Source organism: Mustelus asterias, unplaced genomic scaffold, assembly GCF_964213995.1.
Source record: "Mustelus asterias unplaced genomic scaffold, sMusAst1.hap1.1 HAP1_SCAFFOLD_3345, whole genome shotgun sequence".
NCBI lineage: Eukaryota > Metazoa > Chordata > Chondrichthyes > Carcharhiniformes > Triakidae > Mustelus > Mustelus asterias.
The window spans coordinates 2,501-15,681 of NW_027593290.1; the positions used below are offsets into that span (position 1 = coordinate 2,501).

The 13,181-nt window shown below is 57.3% G+C and overlaps 1 protein-coding gene across 1 annotated transcript in view; it reads right to left on the reverse strand.

The window, feature by feature from the left end:
- Window positions 1-1,001: 1,001 nt before the first annotated feature.
- The window catches only part of LOC144490480 (TOX high mobility group box family member 4-like), a gene marked incomplete at its 3' end in the record, with an annotated part of 28,559 nt that continues 16,379 nt past the window's right edge, over window positions 1,002-13,181 (reverse strand). Inside the window, 3 exon segments of the mRNA XM_078208219.1 lie at window positions 1,002-1,180; window positions 3,871-4,518; window positions 7,674-7,754. Coding sequence (XP_078064345.1) covers window positions 1,002-1,180; window positions 3,871-4,518; window positions 7,674-7,754 — 908 coding nt within the window.

Consider the following 13,181-nt stretch of genomic DNA (forward strand, 5'->3'; position numbering starts at 1 on the left):
CACTCCGCCCTCTGACCCCATGTCGCTGCCCGCTCCGCCCTCTGACCCTGCGTCGCCCCCCCACTCCGCCCTCTGACCCCGTGTCGCTGCCCCACTCCGCCCTCTGACCCCATGTCGCTGCCCGCTCCGCCCTCTGACCCTGTGTCGCCCCCCCACTCCGCCCTCTGACCCCATGTCGCTGCCCGCTCCGCCCTCTGACCCTGCGTCGCCTTCCTCCACCCTCTGACCCCGATTCACCCCCCCCACCGTTCTGCCCTCTGACCCTGCTCCGCACCGACTCCGCGCCACCCTCCCCCCGCTCTGCCCACTGACCCCGTGTCGCTGCCCTGCTCTGCCCTCTGACCCTGCGTCGCCCTCCTCCACCCTCTGACCCCGTTCTGCCCTCTGACCCTGCTCCGCCCCGACTCCGCGCCACCCCCCGCGCCGCCCTCCTCCGCCCTCTGACCCCGCGCCGCGCCCCCTCTCTGCCCTCTGACCCCGCGTCGCCCCCGCTCTGCCCTCTGACCCTGCGCCGCCCCCCCGCTCTGCCCTCTGACCCCATGTTGCCCTCCTCCGCCCTCTGACCCCACGTCGCCCTCCTCCGCCCTCTGACCCCGTGCCGCCCCCGCTCTGCCCTCTGACCCCATGTCGCCCTCCTCCGCCCTCTGACCCCCGCGTCGCCCTCCTCCGCCCTCTGACCCCCGCGTCGCCCTCCTCCGCCCTCTGACCCCCGCGTCGCCCTCCTCCGCCCTCTGACCCCGTGGCGCCCCCGCTCTGCCCCCTGACCCCGCGCCGCCCCCGCTCTGCTCTCCGACCCCATGTCACCCTCTGACCCCGCGCCGCCCCCGCTCTGCCCTCTGACCCCATGTCGCCCTCCTCCGCCCTCTGACCCCGCGTCGCCCTCCTCCGCCCTCTGACCCCGTGTCGCCCCCGCTCTGCCCTCTGACCCTGCGCTGCCCCTGCTCCGCCCTCTGACCCTGCTCCGCCCTCTGACCCTGCGCTGCCCCCCTCCGCCGCCTCACCTGCAGTGACTGACGACACACTCGTTGCTGCAGTATTCACCATCCCAGTCGGTGCTGGACACGGGGGTGTTGGTGCAGCCTATCCGCACACAGAGCGACGCCATGCTGGAGGGTTCCGTGCCCGAGGGTCTCGGGGAGCTGGTCACCAGCTCGACGCTGGCCTGGGGCGGGGACTCCACCTGAGGGAGGGGCGTGGGGGGGGGGGGGCAGAGAGAGAGGGGGGGGGGGGGGGGGGAGAGAGAGAGAGAGTGAGCGATGGCAACAACTCGTGTGCGAGGTCACTGCTTCCAGAGCCAATCACACCGATCGAACTGCCTCAGCGACCCCCGGACCCCCACAGTGAGTGACCCCCCCAACACTCAATGACCCCCGGACCCCCCCCCACACTCAGCGACCCCTGGTCCACCCTGCCACACCTAGTGAACCCCCAAACCCCTGCCCCCCCAAACACTCAGTGAGCACCCAGACCCCCCCCCCCCACACCCGGTGGGCTCCCGGACCCCCCCCCCCCCCCCCCCACTCGGCGACCCCCCTGGACCCCCTCCCCCACACTCAGCGACACCCGGGACGCTCCCCACACTCAGCAAGCCCCGGACCCCCACAGTCCCTGACCCCCCCTGACCACCACAGTCCATGACCCCCTCCGACCCCCACAGTCCCGGACCCCGTGACCCCTACAGTCCCTGACCCCGTGACCCCTACAGTCCCTGACCCCGTGACCCCTACAGTCCCTGACCCCTACAGTCCCGGACCCCATGACCCCCACAGTCCCGGACCCCGTGACCCCTACAGTCCTGGACCCCATGGGGCCCAGAGGGCGTGAGGCAGGAGTCACAGAGTCACAGAGGTTTACAGCAGGGAAACAGCTCTTCTTCCCAACTTGTCCATGCCGTCCTTTTGTTTTTAAACCCCAAAGCTGACCCTCTAGTTTTAGACTCACCTACCTTTGGGAAAAGATATTGACTATCGAGCTGACTATCAGCATCATCTTGTTGAAGTTGTACAAGACATTGGTAAGGCCACACTTGGAATACTGTGTACAGTTCTGGTCACCCTATTATAGAAAGGATATTATTAAACTAGAAAGAGTGCAGAAAAGATTCACTAGGATGCTACCGGGACTTGATGGTTTGAGTTATAAGGAGAGGCTGGATAGACTGGGACTTTTTTCTCTGGAGCGTAGGAGGCTGAGGGGTGATCTTATAGAGGTCTATAAAATAATGAGGGGCACAGATCAGCTAGATAGTCAATATCTTTTCCCAAAGGTAGGGGAGTCTAAAACTAGAGGGCATAGGTTTAAGGTGAGAGGGGAGAGATACAAAAGGGTCCAGAGGGGCAATTTTGTTCACACAGAGGGTGGTGAGTGTCTGGAACGAGCTGCCAGAGGCAGTAGTAGAGGCGGGTACAATTTTATCTTTTAAAAAGACAGTTACATGGGTACGATGGGTATAGAGGGATATGGGCCAAACGCGGGCAATTGGGACTATCTTGGGGTTTTTTAAAAAGGGGCGGCATGGACAAGTTGGGCCGAAGGGCCTGTTTCCGTGCTGTAAACCTCTCAGACTCTATGGCTGGAAAACTGGGCGGAGAAATGGTAGGTGGAATTTAACCCGGACAAGTGCGATGTGATGCTTTTTAGCGGATCCAATTTGGGTGGGAGCGGTGAAATAATTGGCAGAACCATCAGGGGCGTAGACACACACACACAGAGACCTGGGAGTGGAGGGCCACAGATCCTTTAATGTGGCTGCACAGGTGGGAAAGGTGGTGAAGGTGGTGATTCATTTTGGTAGGACTAATTTAAATGTGGATTACAGGGTCAAAGGTAGGGTTCTGAAGACTGTGGAGGAACAGAGAGATCTTGGGGTCCATATCCACAGATCTCTAAAGGTTGCCACTCAAGTGGATAGAGCTGTGAAGAAGGCCTGTAGTGTGTTAGCTTTTATTAACAGGGGGTTGTAGTTTAAGAGCCGTGGGGTTATGCTGCAACTGTACAGGACCTTGGTGAGACCACATTTGGAATATTGTGTGCAGTTCTGGTCTCCTCACTATAAGAAGGATGTGGAAGCGCTGGAAAGAGTGCAGAGGAGATTTACCAGGATGCTGCCTGGTTTGGAGGGTAGGTCTTATGAGGAAAGGTTGAGGGAGCTAGGGCTGTTCTCTCTGGAGCGGAGGAGGCTGAGGGGAGACTTAATAGAGGTTTATAAAATGATGACGGGGATAGATAGAGTGAACGTTCAAAGACTATTTCCTCGGGTGGATGGAGCTATTACAAGGGGGCATAACTATAGGGTTCGTGGTGGGAGATACAGGAAGGATATCAGAGGTAGGTTCTTTACTCAGAGAGTGGTTGGGGTGTGGAATGGACTGCCTGCAGTGATAGTGGAGTCAGACACTTTAGAAACATTTAAGCGGTTATTGGATAGGCACATGGAGCACACCAGGATGACAGGGAGTGGGATAGCTTGATCTTGGTTTCAGATAAAGCTCGGCACAACATCGTGGGCCGAAGGGCCTGTTCTGTGCTGTACTGTTCTATGTGGGAAGCATATTCTTTCTCAGGAGACTAAGGAAATTTGGCATGTCAGCTACGACTCTCGCCAACTTTTACAGATGCCCCATAGAAAGCATTCTTTCTGGTTGTATCACAGCTTGGTCTGGGGCTCCTGCTCTGCCCAAGACCGCAAGGAGCTACATTGGATCGTGAATGTAGCCCAACCCATCACGCAAACCCAGCCTCCCATCCATTGACTCTGTCTACACTTCCCGCTGCCTCGGGGGAAAAGCAGCTGCATAATTAAGGACCCCCCCCACGCACCCCGGACATTCTCTCTTCCACCTTCTTCCTGAGGGAAGAAGTGTTACTCACCTGGGTGACCTCCTCTGTCTGGGCGGCAGTCTGCTGGAGCAGTGTGATGGAAGGCCCGCTGCAGACGCCCACGCTGGGGGGACGGGGAGAGGGGGCGATGGCGGGCAGTGCCAGGCTGGGGGCGGAGGGGGGGTTGGGAGGGGGCGAAGCCTGCAGGTGAGCGGGGGCCAGCTGCTGGAGCTGGATGATCTGGACCTGGAGGGGAGGGGGCTGAGGGAGGCCCTGCCGCAGCTTGGGCTGGGGGCCGGCCTGCAGCGGGGGCGGGTGGGGGGACATGGCCTGCAGGGGGGGTGGGGGCATCTGCTGGAGGGGGGGCGGGGGCTGGAGGCGCTGGAGGCGGAGCTGGCCGCCCGCCGACACGGGCAGCTGGACCTGCACCAGCTGCGGGCTGGGGGAGGCCAGGCGGAGGGTGTGGGGGGACACCCCGGCCGGCAGCACCGTCAGCAGGCTCTGGGACACCGAGGCTATCTGGCGGCCGGTGACTGGGCCCTGGCAGGACACCAGCACCCGGGGGGCCGCTTGCTGCACCGTACTGCTGACAGCCGTGGAGGAGGAGGACACGACGAGGAGGGCGGGGGACAGGCTGGTGGATGCCAGGGTTTGTTGCACGGATTGGAGAACCTCCGTCTCACTGGGTTCCACAGCACACTGCAAAACACACAAAAAAATACACAACACAGCCGGTTAGATACACAGTAAAGCTCCCTCTACACTGTCCCCATCAAACACTCCCAGGACAGGTACAGCACGGGGTTAGATACAGAGTAAAGCTCCCTCTACACTGTCCCCCATCAAACACTCCCAGGACAGGTACAGCACGGGGTTAGATACAGAGTAAAGCTCCCTCTACACTGTCCCCCCATCAAACACTCCCAGGACAGGTACAGCACGGGGTTAGATACAGAGTAAAGCTCCCTCTACACTGTCCCCCATCAAACACTCCCAGGACAGGTACAGCACGGGGTTAGATACAGAGTAAAGCTCCCTCTACACTGTCCCCATCAAACACTCCCAGGACAGGTACAGCACGGGGTTAGATACAGAGTAAAGCTCCCTCTACACTGTCCCCCCATCAAACACTCCCAGGACAGGTACAGCACGGGGTTAGATACAGAGTAAAGCTCCCTCTACACTGTCCCCCATCAAACACTCCCAGGACAGGTACAGCACGGGGTTAGATACAGAGTAAAGCTCCCTCTACACTGTCCCCCATCAAACACTCCCAGGACAGGTACAGCACGGGGTTAGATACAGAGTAAAGCTCCCTCTACACTGTCCCCATCAAACACTCCCAGGACAGGTACAGCACGGGGTTCGATACAGAGTAAAGCTCCCTCTACACTGTCCCCCATCAAACACTCCCAGGACAGGTACAGCACGGGGTTAGATACAGAGTAAAGCTCCCTCTACACTGTCCCCTATCAAACACTCCCAGGACAGGTACAGCACGGGGTTCGATACAGAGTAAAGCTCCCTCTACACTGTCCCCTATCAAACACTCCCAGGACAGGTACAGCACGGGGTTAGATACAGAGTAAAGCTCCCTCTACACTGTCCCCATCAAACACTCCCAGGACAGGTACAGCACGGGGTTAGATACAGAGTAAAGCTCCCTCTACACTGTCCCCCATCAAACACTCCCAGGACAGGTACAGCACGGGGTTAGATACAGAGTAAAGCTCCCTCTACACTGTCCCCATCAAACACTCCCAGGACAGGTACAGCACGGGGTTAGATACAGAGTAAAGCTCCCTCTACACTGTCCCCATCAAACACTCCCAGGACAGGTACAGCACGGGGTTAGATACAGAGTAAAGCTCCCTCTACACTGTCCCCCATCAAACACTCCCAGGACAGGTACAGCACGGGGTTAGATACAGAGTAAAGCACCCTCTACACTGTCCCCCATCAAACACTCCCAGGACAGGTACAGCACGGGGTTAGATACAGAGTAAAGCTCCCTCTACACTGTCCCCATCAAACACTCCCAGGACAGGTACAGCACGGGGTTAGATACAGAGTAAAGCTCCCTCTACACTGTCCCCCCATCAAACACTCCCAGGACAGGTACAGCACGGGGTTAGATACAGAGTAAAGCTCCCTCTACACTGTCCCCATCAAACACTCCCAGGACAGGTACAGCACGGGGTTAGATACAGTGTAAAGCTCCCTCTACACTGTCCCCATCAAACACTCCCAGGACAGGTACAGCACGGGGTTAGATACAGAGTAAAGCTCCCTCGACACTGTCCCCCATCAAACACTCCCAGGACAGGTACAGCACGGGGTTAGATACAGAGTAAAGCTCCCTCTACACTGTCCCCATCAAACACTCCCAGGACAGGTACAGCACGGGGTTAGATACACAGTAAAGCTCCCTCTACACTGTCCCCCCATCAAACACTCCCAGGACAGGTACAGCACGGGGTTAGATACACAGTAAAGCTCCCTCTACACTGTCCCCCCCATCAAACACTCCCCGGACAGGTACAGCACGGGGTTAGATACAGAGTAAAGCTCCCTCTACACTGTCCCCCATCAAACACTCCCAGGACAGATACAGCATGGGGTTAGATACAGAGTAAAGCACCCTCTACACTGTCCCCCATCAAACACTCCCAGGACAGGTACAGCATGGGGTGAGATACAGAGTAAAGCTCCCTCTACACTGTCCCCCATCAAACACTCCCAGGACAGATACAGCATGGGGTTAGATACAGAGTAAAGCTCCCTCTACACTGTCCCCCATCAAACACTCCCAGGACAGGTACAGCACGGGGTTAGATACAGAGTAAAGCTCCCTCTACACTGTCCCCCATCAAACACTCCCAGGACAGGTACAGCACGGGGTTAGATACAGAGTAAAGCTCCCTCTGCACTGTCCCCATCAAACACACCCAGGACAGGTGCAGCACGGGGTTAGATACAGAGTAAAGCTCCCTCGACACTGTCCCCATCAAACACTCCCAGGACAGGTACAGCACGGGGTTAGATACAGAGTAAAGCTCCCTCTACACTGTCCACCATCAAACACTCCCAGGACAGGTACAGCACAGGGTTAGATACAGAGTAAAGCTCCCTCTACACTGTCCCCCATCAAACACTCCCAGGACAGGTACAGCACGGGGTTAGATACAGAGTAAAGCTCCCTCTACACTGTCCCCCATCAAACACTTCCAGGACAGGTACAGCATGGAGTTAGATACAGAGTAAAGCTCCCTCTACACTGTCCCCCATCAAACACTCCCAGGACAGGTACAGCATGGGGTTAGATACAGAGTAAAGCTCCCTCTACACTGTCCCCCATCAAACACTCTCAGGACAGGTACAGCACGGGGTTAGATACAGAGTAAAGCTCCCTCTACACTGTCCCCCATCAAACACTCCCAGGACAGGTACAGCACGGGGTTAGATACAGAGTAAAGCTCCCTCTACACTGTCCCCCATCAAACACTCCCAGGACAGGTACAGCACGGGGTTAGATACAGAGTAAAGCTCCCTCTACATCGTCCCCCATCAAACACTCCCAGGACAGGTACAGCACGGGGTTAGATACAGAGTAAAGCTCCCTCTACACTGTCCCCATCAAACACTCCCAGGACAGGTACAGCACGGGGTTAGATACAGAGTAAAGCTCCCTCAACACTGTCCCCCATCAAACACTCCCAGGACAGGTACAGCACGGGGTTAGATACAGAGTAAAGCTCCCTCTACACTGTCCCCCATCAAACACTCCCAGGACAGGTACAGCACGGGGTTAGATACAGAGTAAAGCTCCCTCTGTTGCTGAGCTCTGACCTTACCTTGGAGATGAGGTTTGCTCGGTAAGATGCAAGTGCTTTTAAATATTCCTTCTTTGCGGCTTCTGTTTTCCTCTTGTATATCTGGAAAGGTGTGGAGGGTAGTTCAGTCAGTGACAATATTTCTGTCAATTTAAAAACACTGCCACAATTCAGTCCCAACCGGTGAATGTCTGCAGATTCCCCGGTCTCACGTTTCGCTTCGAGTGCGTTCTTCAGTTTTCCGTTACCCCGCACACATCACACACAAAACACTGACCGTCACCCAGAGAGCGAGAGAGAGACACACACACACTGACCGTCACCCAGAGAGCGAGAGAGACACACACACTCACTGACCGTCACCCAGAGAGCGAGAGAGACACACACACACACTGACCGTCACCCAGAGAGCGAGAGAGACACACACACTCACTGACCGTCACCCAGAGAGCGAGAGAGACACACACACACACACTGACCGTCACCCAGAGAGCGAGAGAGACACACACGCACTGACTGTCACCCAGAGAGAGAGAGACACACACACTGACCGTCACCCAGAGAGCGAGAGAGACACACACACTCACTGACCGTCACCCAGAGAGCGAGAGAGAGACACACACACACACTGACCGTCACCCAGAGAGCGAGAGAGACACACACGCACTGACTGTCACCCAGAGAGAGAGAGACACACACACTGACCGTCACCCAGAGAGCGAGAGAGACACACACACTCACTGACCGTCACCCAGAGAGCGAGAGAGAGACACACACACACACTGACCGTCACCCAGAGAGCGAGACACACACACTGACCGTCACCCAGAGAGCGAGAGAGAGACACACTGACCGTCACCCAGAGAGCGAGAGAGAGACACACACACTGACCGTCACCCAGAGAGCGAGAGAGAGAGACACACACTGACCGTCACCCAGAGAGCGAGAGAGAGAGACACACACACGCACTGACCATCACCCAGAGAGCGAGAGACACACACACACACTGACCATCACCCAGAGAGCGAGAGAGACACACATCACACACTGACCGTCACCCAGAGAGCGAGAGAGACACACACACTCACTGACCGTCACCCAGAGACCGAGAGAGAGACACACACACACTGACCGTCACCCAGAGACCGAGAGAGAGACACACACACACTGACCGTCACCCAGAGAGCGAGACACACACACTGACCGTCACCCAGAGAGCGAGAGAGAGAGAGACACACTGACCGTCACCCAGAGAGCGAGAGAGAGACACACACACTGACCGTCACCCAGAGAGCGAGAGAGAGAGACACACACTGACCGTCACCCAGAGAGCGAGAGAGAGAGACACACACACGCACTGACCATCACCCAGAGAGCGAGAGACACACACACACACTGACCGTCACCCAGAGAGCGAGAGACACACACACACACTGACCGTCACCCAGAGAGCGAGAGACACACACACACACTGACCGTCACCCAGAGAGCGAGAGAGACACACACACACACTAACCGTCACCCAGAGAGCGAGAGAGAGACACACACACACACTGACCGTCACCCAGAGAGCGAGAGAGACACACACGCACTGACTGTCACCCAGAGAGCGAGAGAGAGACACACACACTGACCGTCACCCAGAGAGCGAGAGAGACACACACGCACACTGACCGTCACCCAGAGAGCGAGAGAGAGACACACACACACTGACCGTCACCCAGAGAGCGAGAGAGACACACACACACTGACCGTCACCCAGAGAGCGAGAGAGAGACACACACACTGACCGTCACCCAGAGAGCGAGAGAGAGACACACACACACACACTGACCGTCACCCAGAGAGCGAGAGAGAGACACACACACACTGACCGTCACCCAGAGAGCGAGAGAGACACACACTGACCGTCACCCAGAGAGCGAGAGAGACACACACACACACTGACCGTCACCCAGAGAGCGAGAGAGACACACGCACTGACTGTCATCCAGAGAGCGAGAGAGACACACACACACACTGACCATCACCCAGAGAGCGAGAGAGACACACACACACACACTGACCGTCACCCAGAGAGCGAGACACACACACACTGACCGTCACCCAGAGAGCGAGAGAGACACACACACACTGACCGTCACCCAGAGAGCGAGAGAGAGACACACACACTGACCGTCACCCAGAGAGCGAGACACACACACACACACTGACCGTCACCCAGAGAGCGAGAGAGAGACACACACACACACACACACTGACCGTCACCCAGAGAGCGAGAGAGACACACACACACACACTGACCGTCACCCAGAGAGCGAGACACACACACACACTGACCGTCACCCAGAGAGCGAGAGAGACACACACACACTGACCGTCACCCAGAGAGAGAGAGAGAGACACACACACACACTGACCGTCACCCAGAGAGCGAGACACACACACACACTGACCGTCACCCAGAGAGCGAGAGACACACACACACTGACCGTCACCCAGAGAGCGAGAGAGACACACACACACACTGACCGTCACCCAGAGAGAGAGACACACACACACACTGACCGTCACCCAGAGAGCGAGAGAGACACACACACACACTGACCGTCACCCAGAGAGCGAGAGACACACGCACTGACTGTCATTCAGAGAGCGAGAGAGAGACACACACACACTGACCGTCACCCAGAGAGCGAGAGAGACACACACACACTGACCGTCACCCAGAGAGCGAGAGAGACACACACTGACCGTCACCCAGAGAGCGAGAGAGACACACACACACACTGACCATCACCCAGAGAGCGAGAGAGACACACACACACACTGACCGTCACCCAGAGAGCGAGACACACACACACTGACCGTCACCCAGAGAGCGAGAGAGACACACACACACTGACCGTCACCCAGAGAGCGAGAGAGAGACACACACACACACTGACCGTCACCCAGAGAGCGAGAGAGACACACACACACTGACCGTCACCCAGAGAGCGAGAGAGAGACACACACACACACTGACCGTCACCCAGAGAGCGAGACACACACACACACACTGACCGTCACCCAGAGAGCGAGAGAGAGACACACACACACACACTGACCGTCACCCAGAGAGCGAGAGAGACACACACACACACACTGACCGTCACCCAGAGAGCGAGACACACACACACACTGACCGTCACCCAGAGAGCGAGAGAGACACACACACACTGACCGTCACCCAGAGAGAGAGAGAGACACACACACACACTGACCGTCACCCAGAGAGCGAGAGAGACACACACACACACTGACCGTCACCCAGAGAGAGAGACACACACACACACTGACCGTCACCCAGAGAGCGAGAGAGACACACACACACACTGACCATCACCCAGAGAGCGAGAGACACACACACACACTGACCGTCACCCAGAGAGCGAGACACACTCACTGACTATCACCCAGAGAGCGAGAGAGACACACACTAACCGTCACCCAGAGAGCGAGAGAGACACACACACACACTGACCGTCACCCAGAGAGCGAGAGACACACACACACACTGACCGTCACCCAGAGAGCGAGAGAGACACACACACACTGACCGTCACCCAGAGAGCGAGAGAGACACACACTGACCGTCACCCAGAGAGCGAGAGACACACACACACACACACTGACCGTCACCCAGAGAGCGAGAGAGAGACACACACACACACTGACCGTCACCCAGAGAGCGAGAGACACACACACACTGACCGTCACCCAGAGAGCGAGAGACACACACACACACTGACCGTCACCCAGAGAGCGAGAGACACACACACACTGACCGTCACCCAGAGAGCGAGAGACACACACACACTGACCGTCACCCAGAGAGCGAGAGACACACACACACACACTGACCGTCACCCAGAGAGCGAGAGAGACACACACACACTGACCGTCACCCAGAGAGCGAGAGAGACACACACACACTGACCGTCACCCAGAGAGCGAGAGAGAGACACACACACACACTGACCGTCACCCAGAGAGCGAGAGACACACACACACACTGACCGTCACCCAGAGAGCGAGAGAGAGACACACACACACACTGACCGTCACCCAGAGAGCGAGAGAGAGACACACACACACACTGACCGTCACCCAGAGAGCGAGAGAGAGACACACACACACACTGACCGTACCCAGAGAGCGAGAGACACACACACACACTGACCGTCACCCAGAGAGCGAGAGAGAGACACACACACACACACTGACCGTCACCCAGAGAGCGAGAGAGAGACACACACACACTGACCGTCACCCAGAGAGCGAGAGACACACACACACACTGACCGTCACCCAGAGAGCGAGAGAGAGACACACACTGACCGTCACCCAGAGAGCGAGAGAGACACACACACACACTGACCGTCACCCAGAGAGCGAGACACACACACACACTGACCGTCACCCAGAGAGCGAGAGAGAGACACACACTGACCGTCACCCAGAGAGCGAGAGAGACACACACACACACTGACCGTCACCCAGAGAGCGAGAGAGACACACACACACACTGACCGTCACCCAGAGAGCGAGAGAGACACACACACACTGACCGTCACCCAGAGAGCGAGAGAGACACACACACACACTGACCGTCACCCAGAGAGCGAGAGAGACACACACTGACCGTCACCCAGAGAGCGAGAGAGAGACACACACACTGACCATCACCCAGAGAGCGAGAGAGAGACACACACACACTGACCATCACCCAGAGAGCGAGAGAGACACACACACACACACTGACCGTCACCCAGAGAGCGAGAGAGACACACACTGAACGTCACCCAGAGAGCGAGAGAGACACACACTGACCGTCACCCAGAGTGCGAGAGACACACACACTGACCGTCACCCAGAGAGCGAGAGACACACACACACACTGACCGTCACCCAGAGAGCGAGAGAGACACACACTGACCGTCACCCAGAGAGCGAGAGAGAGACACACACACACTGACCATCACCCAGAGAGCGAGAGAGACACACACTGACCGTCACCCAGAGAGCGAGAGAGACACCCACACACACTGACCGTCACCCAGAGAGCGAGAGAGAGACACACACACTGACCGTCACCCAGAGAGCGAGACACACACACAGAGAGAGAGAGGTTAAAGAGTTTGGGTTTATACTCGCTGGAGTTTTGAATGATGAGAGGGGATCTGAGCGAGGGATGCCAGAGGGATTGATAAAGTAACTGTGTTCCCACTGATTCCCCTTCTGGGGCAATCTGGAACCAGAGGTCACAGGGATGGGGTGAGAGGGGGTGGATTTAACACTGAGATGAGAAGGAAGTTCTCGCAGAGGGAGTGGATTTGTGGAACTCACTGTCCCAGAGCGCGGTGCAGTCTGACTCGATTCACGAGGGAGATGGATATAATCCCAATTAAACAAGGGATAGGGGGACGCGGGGAGGGGGACACGGGGGAGCAGGCGGGGAGGGGGACACGGGGGAGCAGGCGGGGA